At 50.0% G+C, this 20473-nt stretch overlaps 1 protein-coding gene across 1 annotated transcript; it reads right to left on the bottom strand.

Annotated features, from left to right (window-relative positions):
- Positions 1 to 7: 7 nt before the first annotated feature.
- Hk3 (hexokinase 3) lies at positions 8 to 16393 on the bottom strand. Its single transcript, XM_052727778.1, has 19 exons — positions 16295 to 16393; positions 13505 to 13624; positions 8715 to 8877; positions 8365 to 8519; positions 8153 to 8272; positions 7958 to 8053; positions 7106 to 7205; positions 6847 to 7030; positions 6241 to 6396; positions 5848 to 6081; positions 5199 to 5494; positions 4947 to 5086; positions 4749 to 4868; positions 3039 to 3134; positions 2761 to 2860; positions 925 to 1108; positions 667 to 822; positions 286 to 519; positions 8 to 198 (listed from the first exon to the last, which is right to left on the bottom strand). The coding sequence occupies exons 2-19, from the start codon at positions 13598 to 13600 to the stop codon at positions 54 to 56; spliced, it is 2775 nt and encodes a 924-aa protein (XP_052583738.1). The 5' UTR covers positions 13601 to 13624; positions 16295 to 16393; the 3' UTR covers positions 8 to 53.
- Positions 16394 to 20473: the final 4080 nt, after the last annotated feature.

The following is a 20473-nucleotide window of genomic DNA, read 5'->3' as shown; positions in this document are numbered from 1 at the left end:
AGACTAGGCTGAGGCCTTAGTCCAGTGAGATCTCATCGTTCTTGGAGATTCCCTCAGACACGGGACATCTGGGCAAGGCGACAGGCGACAGCAGTGACCAAAGCTGCACCTTTGCCAGACCCATCCTCTGATTGCAAAAAGGTGACCATGCAGTGAGGGGCTAGCTTCCGAACTGTAGCCGACACCAGCCTGGAGAAGCTGTGAGGAGAAAGGGCTGAGGTCAGCCCAGGCTAGCCCAGCCCACCTGGCCATGCCTCCCTGCCTGACCCACCTACCCAGACTCACTGAGGGTGTAATTTGTAGAGTGTCCCATCTACTCCCACGGACACTGTCAGCTCCTGCAGGCCCCGGTTCTCACGCATCTTTTCCACTACAGCAGCCACACCTGCCCCACAGAGTTGGGCGGCCCTCCGAGACACAGCCTGGCACACTTCTAGGACCATCAGGGCATCATCAGAGGTCAGAGTCAACCCCAGATCTTCCAGGATGGCTCGGACCTGACGCAGGGCCAGACTGTCACTGAAGCCAGGAAGGAATAGAACACCCTTGCATTAGCTCCCTCTCTCTGGGTTTCCCCCCACTTAATCCTTGGGTGCTTCCCTCCACTACCAGCAGCACCCAGCATTCATTCCCCCACAGTGACAGACTGCCTTGCAATGCAGGTACCTTTCAATCTCTGAGAGAAACTTGGTCTTGAAGATGTCCCTGGTCTGAAGGCATTCAGTCTTCTGGCCCCGGAAGAGAACTCCAAGACTGGTTAAATGAAGGAGGATGTGGCGGACAATCTCCCCCAGGTACATGCCGCTGATCATCTTCTCAAACCTGTATGAGGGTGCACGCATACCCGCATGAAGTAGCGGCCCATCAACTGTGTTCACCAGTGCAGGCCAGTGCTCACCGCCACTGCCTGGGCCTCAGCCATACCTCTGTTTGCCTGGATTGATGGATGCCTGGTCCACACTAGCATCAAAGCAGGTGCTGAGCATGCCCAGCGAGCCATCGTCCCCAAAGGCACCCCACTCCATATTGATGCACATGTGGCCTGAGTTCCCAGCTACGCTTGCCACATTCCGGAGCTCCTCCATATAGCAGGCATTAGTGCCGGTTCCTGTAGACAGGCCAGGGTCAGGGGGTGGGAGCTGTTTATTGATGGGTCATGCTCAGGGGGCTTGAGAGCCTTCCTCCCCTGCTTAAACCTCTCCTAAACACATACCAAACATCAAAATGTAGGCTCCATACTTCTCTACCTCCCTGGTCCTGGCCTCCCTTTCTGACATTCCTGATGTAGACCTTGTCGGTACCAAAGCCTCAGAACTTCCTGTGCTCCCCACCAGTACCAACATCAGAGCATCTCCCATGCTGTCCCAAAGTGCCCTGAGCGCCATCAACCGGGTCACTCCCAGGGGAGATGTGTGGCTCCACTCTAATGCCTGTGAGGGGCTGAAGTCAAACCAGCTGGAGTGGGCCAGGGCTGGGGACACGGCCCACTGGCACAAGGACCCCTGCCGTCTGGCCAGAAGTGAGGCAGTGAATGGCATTCTCTGACAGTGCCTCTACAGGTCCTAATAGAAAGAAGAGCATTGTGGGGGCTCTGGGACACACGCTGGGCTGCTTTTGCCTACAAGACTCAAAGGCTACACAGAGGAGGTAATATTTGAGAAACAGAGGGAAAGGCATTCTCTCTGTCTCTACACCAGAGTTTCTCAACCTGTGGATCCAGACCCCTTTGGGGGTCAAGCAACCCTTTCACAGGGCCACCTAAGACCATCAGAAAACACATTTTTTACATTTACATTATGATTCATAACTAGCAAAATTACAGTTATGAAGTAGCAATGAAAATTTTATGGTTGGGGGTCACAGCATGAGGAGCTGTGTTAAAGGGTCGCAGCATCGGGAAGGTGAGAACCTCTGCTCTACAGGTTTCCAACTCTGAGCAGTGGGCCCCTTGATGTTCCACCCGGGATTTCTCTAATAGTTTGTGCCTCTCCTAAGCACCTACCTACCCATGAGAGGCCACCATCTACTAAGAGACTCGTGCTTAGGGAGCTTGAGAGCCTTCCTCCCCTGCCTTCCACCCTCCTTTGGAGCCCCGTCTCATCTCCCACTTGTTCTAGGACTGACCCCTCTCTGATCTTAGCCTGTCTGCCCCTGGGGGTGGAGTCAGAGTCAGCTGTAAGTGCCACAGGCTGTTCTGGGCTTAATCCCTTCTTGATGCTCCATTCTGAGAAGATAGAATTCCTCATCCTTTGTGTGTCTTCCGGCCCTTTTGTGCAGGTGCCAGATAGCCCCAGGGTAAGAGCTCACTGATATCTTAGAACCCTCACAAGTCACCGACCTGCCATCCCCTCTCCAGTGCCAAACACTGAGCATGTACCATGAGCCAGGCACTGTACCATGCCCAGCCCCTTCTCATTCCATTCTCTTAACCTCGTGCCATTATACCTTAAGATGAAGAAATGGAGACTAATGAGTTACCCAAGGTCATATAGGTGGGTGCAGCAAAGCCAGTCTAGTAGAGATTCATTTACCAAATGGGCAAACTGAGGCTCAGAAAGAGTCAGTGACTGAATCAGTAGCTAACTTGGATGAAATGCCCTAGTTCCAGACTCCTAGCTCAGTACAAGGGCCCAGAACTCTGTTGGGTCATACAGAAATAAGCCCATATCCCCAAGGTCAGAGGAATGTCCAACCTAAGGGATCAACAGAAGGCAATGAATTATCAGGCACCAGAGGCACCAAGGGCAGAGCCCTCCTTACCGACAATGAGGCCCATCTCACAACGGGGATCATCATAGCCACAGGACATCATGGTCCCCACCGTGTCATTGACAATGGCAACCACATTCAGCTCCACTGCCTGCATACAAAAGGATGCTGCTAGTTGCTGGGCAACATAGTTGTCATGGCAACCAGCACTGGACTCAGAGGTCTCTATTGTAGAGGGCCCCTTTACTCCCCTCAAGGAAGCAAATGATACTTTGCTCCCCTCCAGGCCTGTCACAATCCCAAAAGCACCCCTGGAGGTAGGCTCCTACCTGTCTGCGCCTAATGGCTTCCCGTAATAGATATACCACGTCTTGGCCCTCGCAGCCTGATGCATTGAACCCCTTAGTCCAGTTCAGGAGGATGCCCTGAGATGGGATCAAGCAGACACGAAGGTTACTCTGCCTCACAAACCACCAGAAGTACACAGTCTCCGCCCTTGCCATGCAGGATTCCTTGCCCACTTTGCCCTGTGGTTGAAGGCCTTGCTTTCTCACATCTCTCAACTCCCTAGGAAACTTTCCGTGTGAAGAAACCTATTAATAACGATTCGCCCTATGTCTTCCATTATTAGTTCCAGAATGCTCAGGTGGTCTGAGGTCTGGCCGTTTTAAGAAGCTTGCCCAGAAGGAATGGCCCTTTGGAATTGGGCGAGGAATGAACAGCTAGCAGAGTGACTGCTGCATGGAGGAGAAAGGAGAATAGAGGAACTTTAGGGGCGCAAATGTCAGCAAATCCCATCCTTCCGAAGAAAAATTCCAAGAGCCATTTCAAAGGAAGTAATTCTCAGAGTTAGGCACAGCCATTTCAGTGGGAGATCCATCAGTTGTCCCAGATAGAGGCAAAGGATGAGTTGAAAAGCCAGACACCTGGGGGAGGGGCAGGGGGGCAGCATGAGACAGACATGTCTTTCTTGTGAGCAACGGGACTTAGTAACAAGGGGCAGAACTGTACCTGGAAAAAGGCTGTGCTGCTATGTATTTCTGAGGGAAAGGGTAGGAATTAACCACAGCTATCAAAGGAAAGTGGTACTGTGCAGGACCTCCCACATACAAGTGTCCAACTACTGAACTATATCCCCAGAACAACATGGGCTCAACACACAAGCTACATTCAGTTACAAAAAAATTAATTATGCCACATTCTTTGCATGCTCAGATTTGTACACTGAGACACACTTCCCATATCTTGTGGAGAACAGCTAAAGGAAGTGAGCATGCTTGGCCTGGAGCCAGACTAGAGGAGAGACACTAGGCAGTGGCACCATCCAGACCATGGTGTAAGACCATGGTGTAAAAGACAGCAGAGAAAACAGCTGTACTTCATAGACGTCAGAACAGGAGCACAGGGTGAAAATAATGCATGCAGGCTGCTGGGTAGATAAGATCGTGGTGGCCATAAGACAACTAAGGATATAGCAGAGGCCCTCAGGGGCAGCAGGCTCCTCAGCATGAAAAGCTTCCAAACAGGAACTGGAGGTGCTCAGTTTCCTGGGAGCTTAGACAAGAGGTCTAAGACTAGCTGTTCCCATGCCAGACGTCAGAGGCATGCATTGAGAAGTCACCTACACATGATGAAGGATATGATGTGTCATCAGTGTGTTTGACCTATGGCTGTCACTCTGCCGCCTAGATTAGGCACAGCACTGTGTCCAGCTGAGAAGTAAACAAGCAAAGAAACATGTGGCCTCAAGTCTCTTCTGGAGAAAAGAACAAAATGCTGCTTCCTGAAGGCAGAACACCAGAGACATGGTTGACACCAGAGACATGGCTGACACTAGAGACATGGCTGACACCAGGGGCATGGTTGACACCATTGGTATGGTTGACACCAGAGACATGGTTGACACCAGAGGCATGGTTGACACCAGAGACATGGTTGACACCAGAGGCATGGTTGACACCAGAGGCATGGTTGACATCAGAGACATGGATGACACCAGAGGCATGGTTGGAATCACTTCTTGGACTTAACTCCCTTACCTGGTCCAGACCAAGCTGCTTGCATGGAAAAGAGAAGGTGAATCCCAGGGGTAGGCTCTGTCCACTCAGGCCCTGCCTCTGCTGGAAGTCCACGATGCAGTCCACAATATGATCAAAGAGCTGCAGGATAGGGCATGTCAGGGGTGGACTCTCTCCCTCCTTCTCTACCCCTGACGTCAGGACCTAAACTCTAAGTACCTGCTGTCCAGAGCCCTGGGCTACACACTCGGGGATAGAGTAGACCTGGTTGATGATCTGCACACTGCCCTCGGCCACACGTACCAATAGGACCCGGAAGTTGGTGCCCCCTAGGTCCAAGGCCAGGAAATCACCTCGCTCTGTGGGACAGAAACCCTCAGTACTAGGAGAGAAATGGTGGCTCCAGCCCTAGCACACACTGTGACTCCCAGGAGCCCACATCCCAGGCCCACACTCTGGCCAGGTGCTCACCACTGCCATCGGGGGTGGCTCGCACGTAAGTGGGCAGCATTCGGAGGGAAGAGGCCTCTCCCCGAAGGCCCCTGATCATGGCTTCCCGCATCTGTGCCTGCACCGCTGTCAACTGCTGGGAGTTCAGCTGAAAGGGTGCCAGCGTCTCCTCCAGGATGCGCCTGTGGGCAGCCAGGCGGGCAGCCACAGCTGTCACCATTGCCACACCCCGGCCACCACCATCCACAGAGGGGATGAAAGAGACGTCACATTCTGGGACCAAGAGCATTACCATCTCCTTTAGAGTGCAGAGGAACCTACATAAACACACCAGGTACACTCAGCATGGCGTCTGAACCTATGGCCTGTCTGGAGCCCTAGATCTTATCATTTTAAATAAATTCAGTCCTGAACCTGTTCCCTGGCACCAATCATACATCCACTGCCCTCTTTCCCTGGCATACACAAAAATAAACATTTTTCTCTCCCTACATGCCTCCTGGCCTCCCACAGCCCAGTCCAACTCTCACTCTGCCGTTCATATCCGCCAGCTTGCACACATGAAACCAGAATGCCCTTGGGGTGTATATCATAAAACAAACAAACAAACAAACAAACAGACAAAACCATTCACTCTATCTGCTCACATGAGATCTTGTTCTCTCAATACCTGGGGTGTCTTTCAAACACTCGCCCTCCAGTGGCCACAGCCACACGCAGTGTCTGCTGCTCCCTGCTGTGCTGGAGGCGGGCTAGGACTGCAGCCAGAGCAGCCGCGCAGAGCTGGGCAGCCCGTGTGCACACAGACTCACACACACGCTTCACAAGTTCAGCATCCGAGGCCTGAGGGCTCAGCCCCAAGCCCTGCAGGATTTCGTGGACACAGGCTGTCCCATTGGCGGGGCTGTAGGGAGGATGGCAAAGACACATGGGGTGCTGATTTGGGCCTTAGGCACCTAGTAGCTGCCCATCCCACCAAAGGCCCACAGCTACCTTGGGGAGAGAGTACATTACCCTCTTCCAAGCAGATTCCCCTTGTCCCTTGTCTGCCTGCCTTACTTACTCCTCCATGTGGGCCACGTGTTCCAGGAGGATGCTGTCTTGACTTAGCAAGGCATCAGAGGTGCAGCCGCCAAAGAGGACCCCATGCTGGGCCAAGTGGACCAGCACCAGCCGAACCAGTTCACCCAAGTACAAGCCCCCAATCATCTTCTCGAACCTATGGTGGAAAGGGTAACTGGACAAAGCCCTTCATACACCCTCAGCCCACTTGAGCCCTCAAGGAGGAATCATTGTTTTCAAGGTTCCAGAAGTAAATGGCCTCCCGGAGGATAAGTGGGTTTACCCTTTCTAACCCTTTTGGGTTACGTCTGGGGATCTCCTAGAAAGACACAGGACCCAGTAAAGCAGGAGACATCTCACTCAACTGTTTCTAATGCCCAACCCCCAACCCACCAGGGCTGACTGGGAGGATCAAGGATTGAAAACTGGGTTCTAGCACTCTGAAGCTTTTCTTGCTTGAGTCTGACCTGGGACCCCCCCAAGGGCAAGCAAGGTGCAGACCCTCAGAAGGATGGGAAGAGGTAAGGGCCCAAGAGTGAAAGAGGTAGGATAGAATAGTGGTAGGACAGGGCCTAGAGCAGAGTCAGGGGGACTACCAGGCTACCACCTCTGAGCACCAGGAATTAGGGATCTGTGGTCCAGGGCACGGTCGAAGGTGGTCAGTACTGGCCCGAGGGCCTCATCATCACAGAAGGAGCCCCACTCGACGCTGACACAGGTGCGACCACGGTCCTCATCCAGAGCTTCCACATGCCGTGCCTCCTCCATGTAACACGCATTGGTACCAGTGTCTGGCAGGGAGGACCCCGTCAGAGCCTGCCCACCAAGCAGCTATCACCCTTCATCACAAATGGCCCATGGCTTACCTACAACAAGCCCAACTTCACACGGCCTGGTGCCCAGGTCACAGCCCATCATGGTGCCCACTGTGTCATTCACCATGGCCACCACATCAATACTGTAGGTCTGGGCAATGGAGAGAACAGAGTCAGAGTCAGCCTGGGTGGCCAGAGCGCCGAGGCTTTGGAGGAGATACCCAGAGTCGTGAAATGTCTGCATGTCCCATACATATACCTCGGGCCCATGTTCCAGGTTCTCCTTCCATCCCCTGCCCCAACTCAAGCTCTCAGGATCACGGAGGCTCCTCCTATACCCATAGGACCAGGAAGGAGGTCCCAAAGCTGAGTGCCTTCTTGAAGACTGACCCATGCTTGTCTCACCACACCCTGGCCTGGCACCCCAAGCTATCCTTTCTAATTTGACTTCTAATCAGTACCTTGGGGTTAGTCCAAGAGGACTTGCCCTTCTAGAGCACTGGGATTTGGACATACATGCTCCTCTTACATTTGATCTTCCTCTAGAGCCTCGGCTCAGGCATAAGATAAACTGCTCCTTCCCTGCACCCTCTGCTGCTACTAGAGTTATCTGAACACAGGGGCAATCTTTTATTAGAATACTTTCCCTTCCAGAACGTGAGGACGTTGAGGGCTGGGTCCTAGGTGTTTTTCATGTCCCCCAGGGCATGGTCATTGCAGGTGAGTCTTTCTCAGCCTCTGCTTAATTGCTGGCTATGGGAGCAACATTAACCCCAGGGTCAAACGGGATAAAGGCTGTGCACAGGAAAGGAAAGCAGGACCTTCCAGAAACACAGGCATGACCTACAGACGCCACGCCCAGGCCAGCAGGGCCAGCTCTCCATCACCCTGACCTTCACTCACCCCCTGCCTCTGAATGGCCTCTCTTAGCAGCTGGACCACATCCTGGCCTTCCACACCACTGCACCTAAAGCCTTTTGTCCAGGAAATGAGAGTGCTCTGGGGGCAGAAGAGCAGGGTTATTTTTTTCCCCTTGTGGCCTTCACAAGAGCTGCGGTCTCTTTCCACCCACCAGCCCCGATGTGTCCCCCACCTCACCCTGTCCAAGCCCGTCTGGTGACAAGGGAAAGAGAAATTGAACCCAAGCTTCAGGGCCTGATTCTCCACAGGGTGTGCATCCAGGAATTCAGACAGACAGTGGGCAGCAAAGTCAAAGAGCTGTGGGAACAAGACGAGTGCTTAGCGCTGACCACCTGAGCCCCAGCCACCCAACCAAGTCAAGCCCCAGAGGACGCACAAGGACTGCTCACCTGCTGGCCAGAACCCAGCATCACCTCTTGAGGGATCACAAACTCCTGGCTCTTGGGCTCCACACTACGCTCTTTGGTGCCTGTCAGTGTCACCCACAACACACGTAGGGAGGCTCCTGTTGCCCCCAGCTCCAGCACCAGGAAGTCTCCCTGCTCTAGAGGACAAACAGGTCATAGAAAGACATGCAGTTGGCAACACCAAGGCTGCCTGCCTCCCAGAAAAACTTCCGAAGTCTGAGAAGCTCAGTAAAAGGGGCCTTAGAGATGGTGGACAAAGATAAGGAACTTCCCCTTCCCCCAGATCAGAACACACTCTATGTCTGGCCACCATCCTAGTCTGTGCTACCCACCGGTGCCATGTGGTGTGGACCCCACATATGTGGGCAACATCCGGACAGAAGGGGCAGGACTGTCCTGTCCCTTCAGTGACTGCTCCATGGAGCACAAAAGACTTGCTTGGATCCTCTGCAGCTGTATCTTGGTCACTTTGAATTGTTGCAAGCATTCCTGTACCTAAGAAGAAGCAAACCAACATTTGGGAGGGAGCCATTCTCCATTCAGATAGGACAGAGGACTGTCCTGCCTGACTCAGCCCGCCTTCTTAGGCCCTCTGCTTTCCAGGGGCTGGCTAGCATCCTGCTCCAGCCTCCCTGAGCCTCACTGGTCTTCAAGTCCCCCTCCTCACTGCTTCTCACTCCTTGGCTCTCTTGCTGTGCAAAGCCTACCCCAAGCTCCTGCATCCCTCTTTGTGCTCCATGTCCCGGTGACTTCCTCTCAGCTCCTACATCCTCTACCCTGCCCATCTAGCTTTTGAAATGTAAGGTTTGGTGAAGCCTCTCTCAGGATGCTATAATTGCTTTCCCGTTCTCCAGAACAAGCGTGCTGTAGTGGTCTCTCTGTAAGCATTCAATGAGTGAACAAAGGCAGAACAAACCCCACACCCCAGTGCTTGCCTCCAGCCCTCACAGACTCTGGAGCCTGAACAAGCCCACCACAGGGATACGCGCAGACCACAGAGCAGAAGATGGCCTTCCCTTCAGTTGGCCATTCTTCCCAACGCATCAACTACACCTTGCTGAACACCTAGCACCATTCCAAACACTGCCCACCATACAGCTAAACAAGTCCCGCTCCTGCTGAGCTCTGCTGAGTCCCTTGTGGAAGACAGAGTCAACAATAAAATATGGTCCTGGTACTGATTGTGGCTACTGAAAATGGAGAGGCAGGATCAGGAGTGTGTGACCAGAGGAGAAGTCACATCTTAGATATGAGTGAAGGAGGCTTTACCAGTAGTGACCTCAATGAAGGAAGAGAATGAGCCACCTCACATCCTGAGGGAAGAGAATAAAAAGATTTTCTCCGCAGCCAAGGGGGCGGGTTTGGGGGAACATGGGGACGGGTTTGGGGGAACATGGGCCTGGGAGTGGATCAGAGCTCGATGGGAAGGCTGAGAGGATGAGAAGGTGAAGGATGTGACATCAGGTTCTCACTCGACTAGAAGCTCAAGAAACAGGGAGACCATAGCCCTCAGCTCTGCGAGAAGCTTCCCTTGGATGGCCCTCTTGTTCATCCACCAAGGAAGCTGTATTTGTCGGAGGGCCGCAGCTCAGTAGCTCCACTTTTATCAGATTTTCTTCCCCAAGGCCCCATCTCCTGTGGCACAGGAATTCTATTCTGAAGATCCATTCCCCAAACTGGACATAAATCTGAGAAGCAACTTAGGCACCTGGAGAACAAAGGTCCTCTAAAGCAGTGGTTCTCAACATGTGGGTTGTGACCCCCTTGGGAGTCGAACAACCTTTCCACAGGGGTCGCCCAAGACCATTAGAAAACACAGATGTTTATATTACGGTTCATAACAGTAGCAAAATTGCAGTTATGAGGTAGCAATGAAAACAATTGTATGGTTGGGGGTCAGCACAACATGAGGAGCTGTGTTAAGGGTCGCAGCATCAGGGGTGTGAGAACTACTGATCTAAAGAGAGCAGGGGTGAGAGAGGGAGGTGAGGAGGACCGACGCCAACCCCTCTTTATGAAGAGTCGGGGGGGGGGGGGGTCGCTCCCTAAGGAGGCATATCATCCCAACTTGAGTCCAAGACATCCCGTTATATGTTTGCACTGGAACAGATGCTTCCAGACACTAGGAGGGGCTGTTTCTGTGTTATAAATAAGGAAGCTGAGGCTTGGAGAGAGCACGCCATATCTGCCCAGCCCAAGGAGCTCTGAAGGGGAAGGGTGGATTGCGAACCCGGGTTGACCTGACTATAAAGATGTTCCCATATCAGTGGGAAGCTTGGTAAAAACCTAGCATCTCCCATGAAAAAACCAAACACGATAAAAATCCAGACCAAAAAAAGCAAGAGAAAACCTCAGTCCTCACTCTGGCCCTCTCTGGTTCTTTGATCCCAGGAAAGTCATGGCAGTCTAGGCCTCAGGTATCTCCTATACAAACTGTGAATGTCCTACTCAGATGTCACCCAGTGCTGGGGACCACGTCCTGCTTGTGGAGCTAAGGACCATGGCAAGAGCTCTGAACAGGACTTGGGATTTGTTAACTGAATAGTTGGGGTGACCTAAGCATTAAAAGGGATATAGCCTCATCAACATAGTAAGTTCCAGGCCAGCACAGGCTACACAGTAAGACCCTGTTTTAAAAAAAGCAGGGGGTGGGGGACACAGTGTACATAAAAGTGGAGAGGCATTGTTCAGATGGGAAGTGTTTTAGCATTGCTGGATGGGCACAGTGGGAACATGGAGAAGTTACTAGCTTGGGCAGATTCATAGTTTTCTTCCTCTTTGAGAGAGACTATGAGGTGACTAAGACACACACACACACACACACACACACACACACACACACACACACACTGACTTCTCTAGCAGACTGCAGTAGGGCGTACACTATCCAGAAGCCATCAAACCTCTCCTTCCTGCCCCGCTGGCACAGGAGCGGGAGACCTCATCAGAGAGTGAGGAGAAAGGCACTGGAGGGTGTTGACTCCATGCTGACTGTTCCCACGAGCTTGCCGTACCAGTTCGGCTCCGTCACATCCACCACCTGCTTGAGTGAGTGACCTCCTCTGTCAAGTGCAGACAGCAGTGCAAAGGTGGCAGGGATGGGGACTAAACCAGTGCCAGACAGTGTGTGACCCCACACCCTCTGAAGTCAGGCTTCTGCCAGCAGTAAGGGATACAATAGCCTAGTGGGCCTGATTCTACACCCACAGGTAACAAACAGAGACCTCGGCCGGGCGGTGGTGGCGCACGCCTTTAATCCCAGCACTCAGGAGGCAGAGCCAGGTAGATCTCTGTGAGTTCGAGGCCAGCCTGGGCTACAGAGTGAGATCCAGGACAGGCTCCAAAAATACACAGAGAAACCCTTTCTCGAAAAATCAAAAAAAACAAACAAACAACAACAAAAAAAACCCAAAACACAGAGACCTCTGCAAAGGTCTGGCAAGGGACTAGAAGATGTAGCTAGACACTGATGACATGTGATTAGGCCCCTGGACCTACATACGGCTATGGAAAGGGAGTCTGAAGGGAAGCCGGGGTTGTTGAGTGAGGCCCCTGGCTATAGAGCATTTGGTATCCCCGCGAAGCCCTGCAAAGCCATCGGGCATTTGTGAAACCGCAGGTACACACCACAAAGCCAGCGCAGCAGACGTGGGACCTGTGCAGGGGTCTCAGGGCAGGAAGTAAGAAGGGACATGATGATGACCTGGAACAAGCCCTGGTACAGCAGCCATTGCACACGTCTGGGGCCCAGCTATGGGCAGAACATAGAGGAAACGTTTACAGCAGCAACCTGAGGCACAGGTTGCACAAAGGAGAGGGCGGTGTGTGTGTGTGAAACTCAGTGACAGGAATGCCACCACAGTTGGATAATAAACCTAGTAAACATGTCAGAGCACACGACAGAAAACCACAGGAACTACAGACGGGGTGATCCAAGTCCACTTCGCTGAGCATCGCCTCTTGGACGTTCCTTTATCTCCACAGGGCTTTCTGTTTTTTAAATTTGATGAGAACTTTCAAATAATTCAAGTTATTTTCCTCTGCTTTGCTGATGAGGAAATGGAGACCAAGAGTTATGAAATGGTTTACATAAGCATTTTCTGCTCCAGGGTGTGGTAGGTGAAGACTTCAGAATCTTAGTCAAGATGAAGGGAGGCTGGGGATGTGGCGGTGGCATAAAGCCCCAGACTCAATCCTCACACCACCAAAACCAAACCAAGAGGAGAGAAGAAAAGAAAGATAGAGGAGAGAGGGGGGGAGGGGGAGGGGAGAGGGAGGGTGAGAAGGAGAGAGGGAGGGAGGGAGGGAGTGTGGGAGGGAGAGAGAAATACTGACTTCTAAGGAAACCAGTCAGCACTAGCCACCTCGGGTGCCTGACCGCAGTGCCTGGGTGCCTGACCGCCATGACCGCATGAGGAAACTGTGCCAGAGAGAGACTGGAGAGAGGAGGACTCAAGGACTCAGCTCCGACCGAGCCTATAGTGTGTGTGTGTGTGTGTGTGTGTGTGTGTGTGTGTGTGTGTGTGTGTGCAGGTGTAAGTGTGAATAATGTATAACATTTAGAAAGAGGACTAAGAAATGGTAACATTAAATGATAAGAAAGGATGGAATGGAGCCAAAGGAATACACCAATCGTGAAAGGGGTTACAAGGCTAATTTTTGAAAGTTTCAATTCCATCAGGTTTTCTTCTTCTTCTTCCTTTTTTGTGGTGGATAAGTCTGTAAAAGTGTATTGATAGTGAAAGTATAAGCATTTCACAAGAGAACCCTTTATTTTACTTTCTTTTTAAAGAAAATGGGGAAGGCCCTTTCTGGATATGTCAGCCCTTGTAGGGCAGGTGTAGCATCTATGTGGCAATCTGGCAAAAGTGGCACTTTAAAGTTGACAGTCCTCAGTACAAACTCTTACGTCTTAAATGAGTCGTTTTTCATCTCTAAGCCCCTCCTCCCGAAACCAATCTACACCTTGCAGTTATTTGGAGTTTCAAAAGAGATTGGAGATTAGCAGCTCAGCAGACTGTAAAGAGACCACAGTGTGTGAGCCCAGCAACCCATACCTCTAGTTATCATATCCTCAATAGTCTTAAATAAGCACAGAATTGGAACCCAATGCTAGGCTTACCAGTTCTGAGCTATCTGAGGGCCTTGGCATGCCCTCCTGTGGGCATCTTGAGGCTCCTTCTCCAGACTGCAAAGCAACAGCCCCAATGGTGGCCATGTTTCCACAGTGACTATTGACTACCTATAGGGAAAAAGGGATAGCTGGAATCAAGAACATTTACTCCATAGGCTCCAAGAGGCAATAACCCAGACCCACAACTTCTTTCCTTCCAAAGGGACCAAGAAGGGGGTTGTAAACAGAATTAAACTTAATAATTTAATAATATAATATCATAATATATTATATTAATATATATATTTTAATAATATAAGAATAAAAACTTCTGACAGTAAGGATCCTTTAGCAATCCACCAGGAGGCAGTTATTTTCCAGAAGCATGTGTAATGAGAGAGCATGGGAAAGCTGATTCCAAGCTCAAATGTTCATTCATGCAGATCCTCTGGTTCCTAACGCCCACCATGAACAATTCTGGTAAAGCAGATGCAGGCCCTGCCCTCGGGGATTTCGCAGCCGTACCAAACGTCACGGCAGGATTGGCACAAGCAGTGACGGGACACAGGGATAACTATGCTGCTGTGACTGGGAGGTCAGGGACCTGGAAGTAAGAAGGGACCCAAAACCAAGCAGGCTGGCTTTTGGCACAAGCCAAGCACTTAAGTTTCATTTTGAGGAAGAAGGACATGAGACAGAGTAGTGTGCCAAGGGGTGTGTGCTTTAGAAATTGACTCTGTGCTTCAGAAAGGGATGGACTAATGGCATGCACTTGGATGACCTTCAGCTTCAGCATCTGGAATACAGCAGGAGATGGCGTCCACCCTCACAGGGCTGCTGTTGTACCAAACAGCACAAGGCCTGGGAGAGACTTTGTGAAATTCAGTGTGCAACAAAAACCTCAATTCATGAGTGGACTTTGGACAGGACAGTGGAGCAGAATGGAGTCAGGACCCCAGTTCTCCACAAGATGGCTGCACCAGACCTCCCAAACTTGAGGCCCATTTTCCTCATCTGTGGAATGAGGATCAATTTGCCAGAAGGCTACATGGAACAAAAGTGAACAAGATCTTGTTTAGAGTGCAGGTTTACATCCATTTAGCAGAATCTGAACTGAAACTCGATTATTCTCAGTTCTCTCTCAAACACATGAAAAAAGTATAATGACAGGAGCTAGTGAACCTTGTCACACCATCAGAGTCTGTAGAAATGTCAGGTATTTGGCTTAGCTGAGCTACTACCACTACTGTTCCTACCGTCCCAGCCCATCCGAGGGGAATCTACAGTAGCTCTGATGCCATCCAGATGTGAAGGAGAAGGACAATCCAGTAGACAGGTCAAGACGGCACAACAGTCCACTGGGCACTCTCCCTTCACTGCAACAAAACCCAAGGCATCCTCTCCCGACCCCTGCATCACTAAAACCTCTGTGTCAGGGCTTCCAAATCAACCAGGGACCTATGCACTATCTAGGGGAGAGGTTCCCTGAACTCAGGAAAGGCAGATTCATTTCCCCATTCTTCTCCCACACATCTATCTCCTGCTTGACTAGAAGCATCAGGAGGTTTGCTTGGAAGGGAGCAGTCACTTATGACCTAACTGGGGCTCTGAGAAAGAACTTCCTTGCCTGTCTTCTCTTTCCTGTCCCTACAATCACAGACTATTCCAACAATCCTGAGTGATACCTCTGCTTCCTCAGATCGAAGCTTGCCCTGCTCACTCTATTATGGCTCCCCCTGCACACAGCAGTACACTGTGGTGGGACTACAGGACCCTGCTCACATACTCATGGCTCCCCCTGCACACAGCAGAACACTGTGGTGGGACTACAGGACCCTGCTCACATACTCATGGCTCCCCCTGCACACAGCAGTACACTGTGGTGGGACTACAGGACCCTGCTCACATACTCATGGCTCCCCCTGCACACAGAAGAACACTGTGGTGGGACTGCAGGACCCTCATGTGCACTTACCCTAAGCCTCCTCTCCCTACTCCTCACTTCAAACTCCAGCCACACCGACTCCTGGTCTTCCACTTTTTAGTCTTCACTGAAGTTGTTCCCTAGTCTGAAGGGCTAGCCTCATAACCTTGTGATGTCTGAGTCACCTCTGTATCTCCGATGCCAGGACAGGGTTGGGCAAATGTAGGCCTGGGACTCATGCCTGTAAACCCAGCACTTGGTTGGCTGAGGCAGGAGTATCATGAGTTTGAGGACAACCTGGGCCACACAGTAAGACCCTGTCTCAAAAGGTGGCAGTAATTTGGTAAACCAAAAATTTATTTCTGACAAATCCCTCCTAAATTACATATACCAACACTTAGTTTCCCAATCTGTCAGAAGAGGACACACATTGAAATAGTCTGTTAAAAGATATGAAGAGGCAGCTGAAGCAATTACCTTTGTTCAAGGCCCAGCTAGCATAATCATCCCCTTACTCATCTGCTCACCCATTCAACATTTACTCAGCACATGGCAGACTATGAAGCTCCCTCCAAGGAACCCCAGTATTTAAACTCTAGGTCAATGCATTCAGGCCTATCTCTCCCTAGAGTGAGAGACATGTCTTCATTCCTCCATCACCAGAACCAGCCCCAAGTCTGCCCATGTGTGAACTCAATCAGTGACATGGAGTGAGTGCTTCTTTTGCATGACATCCTAGAGGCCCCTCCTGAGTCTGGGTACTGCTATCACCATTGAGGACTAGTGGTATAGTCTTTCTAGCCTCCATTAGCTATAGGATATGCCAAGGAAGAGGGCTTGGGATGAGGCATGCAGCAGTTAGAAGAAGAGCTTACCTGGGAGATGTGGAAGTTGATTACCTTCCTCTGGTCTCAGCTCTTCTCCCAAATATGAGGACCGTGGTGACCCTGGACTGAACTCAAAAGTGAAACTCGGGGATGACTTGCTATAAACTCCCCAAGCTCCACCCACCTTCTTCAGCCACCACTTAACAGACACATGCTAATTCAGGAAAGTGCACTTCCCTACAAATCTGCCCTAAGAGGAGCCCGGGGCAGGCAGGACCATGTTACAAACAAGCAAGATGATCACAGGAAGTTGGAGGCCCCAATTTTGTTAAGGATTCCAAAACATTCTCTCTGCAATGCTAGGAGCTCTGTTGCTTTATAAAGCCTAAGTTTTGAAGTGGTAAGTTCCTTGGAAGAAGCAGAGACCAGTCTGGAAATACGTGGTTGCAACAGGCAACTGTTCAAAATGTAGCAAGTAGAACTGTGTAAGAAGCAATGTGGGAACCTAAGAGGAAGGGCCATCATGACTCTGCAGGAGAGTGAGCAGGGCAAGTCGAAGAGGTCCTTTCACAAAGAGAGCATGCATGCAGCCAATGGTCATACAGACAGGTGTCTTCAGAGAACTGGCTACAGCTCTCAGAGCCTCATGAATATGCCCATAGGTGGGATACCTGGCCAAAGAAGTGACAGGCAGACCAGGGAGTCTAGCCTTTAGTCTGTAGGCAAAGTGGAGTGAGGGGTTTGTCTGCAGGAATCCCCTTCTGGAAGATGGGGTTCTTAAGCTTCTGCGGAGCTCCTGGTCACTACACTCTTATTCCATTTAACTATTTCCCTGAAATGCAATCTTGGGGCACTAATGTAGGAAACTAGGCACACTGTAACAATCTTCACTTTGTAACCACAGGGGTGTGTGTGTGTGTGTGTGTGTGTGTGTGTGTGTGTGTTCAGCCACCCCCAATATATCAATTAAAGAAATGAGTAATAATGAAAAGCAGTGTGCATTTGGAAGAGGGACAGATAAAGGGCCCAGTGACCTCCAGGATTCTCTTCAGGGTACTTAGAAGAGCTTTATCTTCAAACAGTGAAAGAATTAGGACAGTCAAGAGATATGCATAATTTAGTGGTCTTGATCAAGGTATGGTTCCACCCATCACTCTCAGCTCTGATCCTGCAAGGTAGTCAGTCTTTTGATAAGCTGTTCTTTCATCCAAGGAGGCCAGTCTGAATTCTACTGGAAGGTCTGCTTTGGGGTATAGCTTCTATATCATAGTAGTCATTATTGTTTGAGAAGGAGGTGCTATCCTGTGAGACTTTGCTGTTGCTGGATACAAGATGACTGAAGGTTTAGGACAATGACTTAATTTTGTGCCTTCAGCCTTGAAGGAAGAAAGAGGTTAGAGCAATGGTTCTCAGCCTCTGGGTCGTGGCCCCTTGCAGGTTGAACAACCTTTACATAGGGGTTGCCTAAGACCATCAGAAAAAAACACATTACAATTCATAACAGTAGCAAAATTAGTTATGAAGTAGCAACAAAGATAATTTTATGACTGGGAGTCACAACATGAGGAATTGTATTAAAGGGTTGCAGCATTAGGAAGGTGGAGAACCATTAGGTTAGAGAGATATATACTTGCTGTGGATATCGCTCTGTATAAATAAACACTGATTGGCCAGTAGCCAGACAGGAAGTATAGGCAGGACTAACAGAGAGGAGAATTGAGGGAACAGGAAGGCAGAGCAAGGGACGGGCTGGAGCCGCCGCCAGGACAAGCAAGATGTAAGGTACCAGTAAGCTTCAAGCCACATGGCAAAGTATAGATTAATAGAAATGGGCTAAATATAAGAGTAAGAGCTAGACAATGATAGGCCTAAGCTAATGGCCAAGCAGTTTAAATAATGTAAGAGTCTGTGTATTTATTTTATAAGTGGGCTCTGGGACTGGCGGGACTTGGTGGGAGCTGGAGAGAAATTCTCCAGCTACATATACTCCTTGAGTAATTAGCATGCCCATGCAGAGAAAGTGGGAGTTAGACACAATGCCTAACAAAAGCAGCTTCTAAGTGCCTGTTACAACTCAGGTAAACTGGTGGGCACACTAAAACTTAAGGCTACTACATTAGCAGTCACACTATTACCCAGTTAGTGAAGGCCTCCACAAAACATAGATGAGCAGAGGTGGCTTCTGTAGCAGCTTTGCTGGGATCAGACCTATAAACGTGGCAAGGCATAGCCCTGTAGTTTATAGAAGCTATGAAAGATAGTCAAGAATGGTGTTGGGGAAAGCAAACTGACCATCATCTACTACATAGCACCTTGCTGAGTCTGAGGCTCTGGTCCCTTAACTTTGTTTAGTTGAGGGAGAGTTTGGAACTGAATGTGAAAGGCCTAGCTGTGACTCATGACAGCTGCAGTCTCTTGAGTCGACATGGGGATATGCTCCTGGAGGTTATTTTCATGACATCTTGTCCATGATTCTTAAAGTCCCATTTTCATTTCACCAGGAAGTGGGTGTGCCATAGACCTCCTAAATCAAGGCCAGTGGAGAAGGCCGAAGGTCTTGAGATTTGAACATTTGGGCCAGTCTTGTCTGTAGCAGAGGCACAGCACTTGCCAGCAACACTCAAGCAGACACCAGATGGCCACTGACCAACAAGGGAAAGTCAAGTCCTGACAAGGTTCCCTCAACACCCCTTAGTGCAGTCTTCAGCCATCAGAAACAACTGTAGAATGGGGAGAGCCAAACACAGCATAACTAGAATATCACTACTGGGCTGGAAGGCCAGGCTCTCCCTGCTTTGAGCTTGCTCTTCTGAGCCTACAGTGCCCACAGCCAGGCAGGCAGGCCCCTAGACAATCATCCTCCACACCCCTTATGCTTTGGATATGCCCTGCAGCTCTCTCACAGGCACTACTTCTGTTGTGTCTCTGTTCATTGTCTACAGTGACCTACTGATAACCGCTGGCCTCTCTAACCTTTTCATCTATTTCCCCTTCAATTACAGTTATCAACAGTGGTGGGACTCCCTCTCATAACAAGTTAGGCCCAGCTCTGACCCCAGCTTGGGGCCAGACTACTGTATTTATTAAAATCATCTGTGTTTATCTTACCTGCTCAACTGTGGGCTCTCACGTTTCTTATACACCCTTAGAGCCTCAGGATCAGGTTCTAGATTTGATACGGAATAAGTACCCATTATTTTTTGCTAAACTGAAGAGCCCTCCCACAACAGTCCAGCGCTTTTGAAACGGCAAGCAACTTCTTCCCCACTTCTGGTGCATGTCTTCAGTACTCTTCCTGAGTGTCCACAATGTTCCATCTTCCCACTGGTAACCACCAACTTTCCATTCATTGACTACTTGCCCTTTCCTCTCCCCAGTTCACATAGGCTAAAATCAACCTAAGGCTAAAGTCGCCTTGACTTACAGGCAAGAAGACCATCCCAAGCTCAAATTTCCAGTTTTGTGACTCAATGGAAGATCAGAGACAATACAGACAGCATGAACTTGGATATCAGACAGACCTAGGTTCAAACTCAACCCGTTTTCCCAACTGATTCATGAAACTCTTTCACTTTTCTGAGTCTAAGGTTTGGGTGGGTTTTTTGTTGTTGTTTTTATTATTGGATGCTGTGGGATGTTCTGTATGGCAAATGTGTTGCTCTGATTGGTCAATAAATAAATCACTGATTGGCCAGTGGCTAGGCAGGAAGTGTAGGCGGGACATGGAGGAGAATAAAGCTGGGAAGTGGAAGGCTAAATCAGAGAGACACTGCCAGCCGCCAGGATGACAAACAGCATGTGAAGATGCCGGTAAGCCACGAGCCATGTGACAAGGTATAGATTAATGGAAATGGATTAATTTAAGCTGTAAGAACAGTTAGCAAGAAGCCTGCCATGGCCATACAGTTTGTAACCAATATAAGTCTCTGTGTTTACTTGGTTGGGTCTGAGCGACTGTGGGACTGGCGGGTGAGATTTATCCTGACTGTGAGCAAAGCAGGAAAACTCTAGCTACAATTGGATATATGATATGAGTGTGCAGGAGGAAGTACAAGCCACGGTGAACATACATGTGGAGGTCAGAGGACTTTGTGTTGAACCCAGGTCATTAGGCTTATGTAGTAAGCACTTCACCTGCTGAACCATCTTGCTGGCCCTGAGTTTGAATATTCCATGTATAAAACACGTAATTTCTCCACAGGATTTGCTTTAGACTTGTAAACATGG

This window comes from Peromyscus californicus, unplaced genomic scaffold, assembly GCF_007827085.1.
Source record: "Peromyscus californicus insignis strain IS unplaced genomic scaffold, ASM782708v3 Scaffold_8__1_contigs__length_139910024, whole genome shotgun sequence".
Lineage (NCBI taxonomy): Eukaryota > Metazoa > Chordata > Mammalia > Rodentia > Cricetidae > Peromyscus > Peromyscus californicus.
This window is presented reverse-complemented; position numbering and strand designations above follow the sequence as displayed.

What these genes read in the sequence shown, in the direction of transcription:
- Hk3 (XM_052727778.1), bottom strand. Translation starts at nt 13,600, where the DNA reads ATGGCCACCATTGGGGCTGTTGCTTTGCAGTCTGGAGAAGGAGCCTCA. An exon ending in GTCCACACCACATGGCACCG is followed by an intron (nt 8,520 to 8,714) that starts GTGGGTAGCACA and finishes TTTGTCCTCTAG; the next exon opens with AGCAGGGAGACTTCCTGGTG. An exon ending in TTTCTCTCAGAGATTGAAAG is followed by an intron (nt 520 to 666) that starts GTACCTGCATTG and finishes TCCTGGCTTCAG; the next exon opens with TGACAGTCTGGCCCTGCGTC.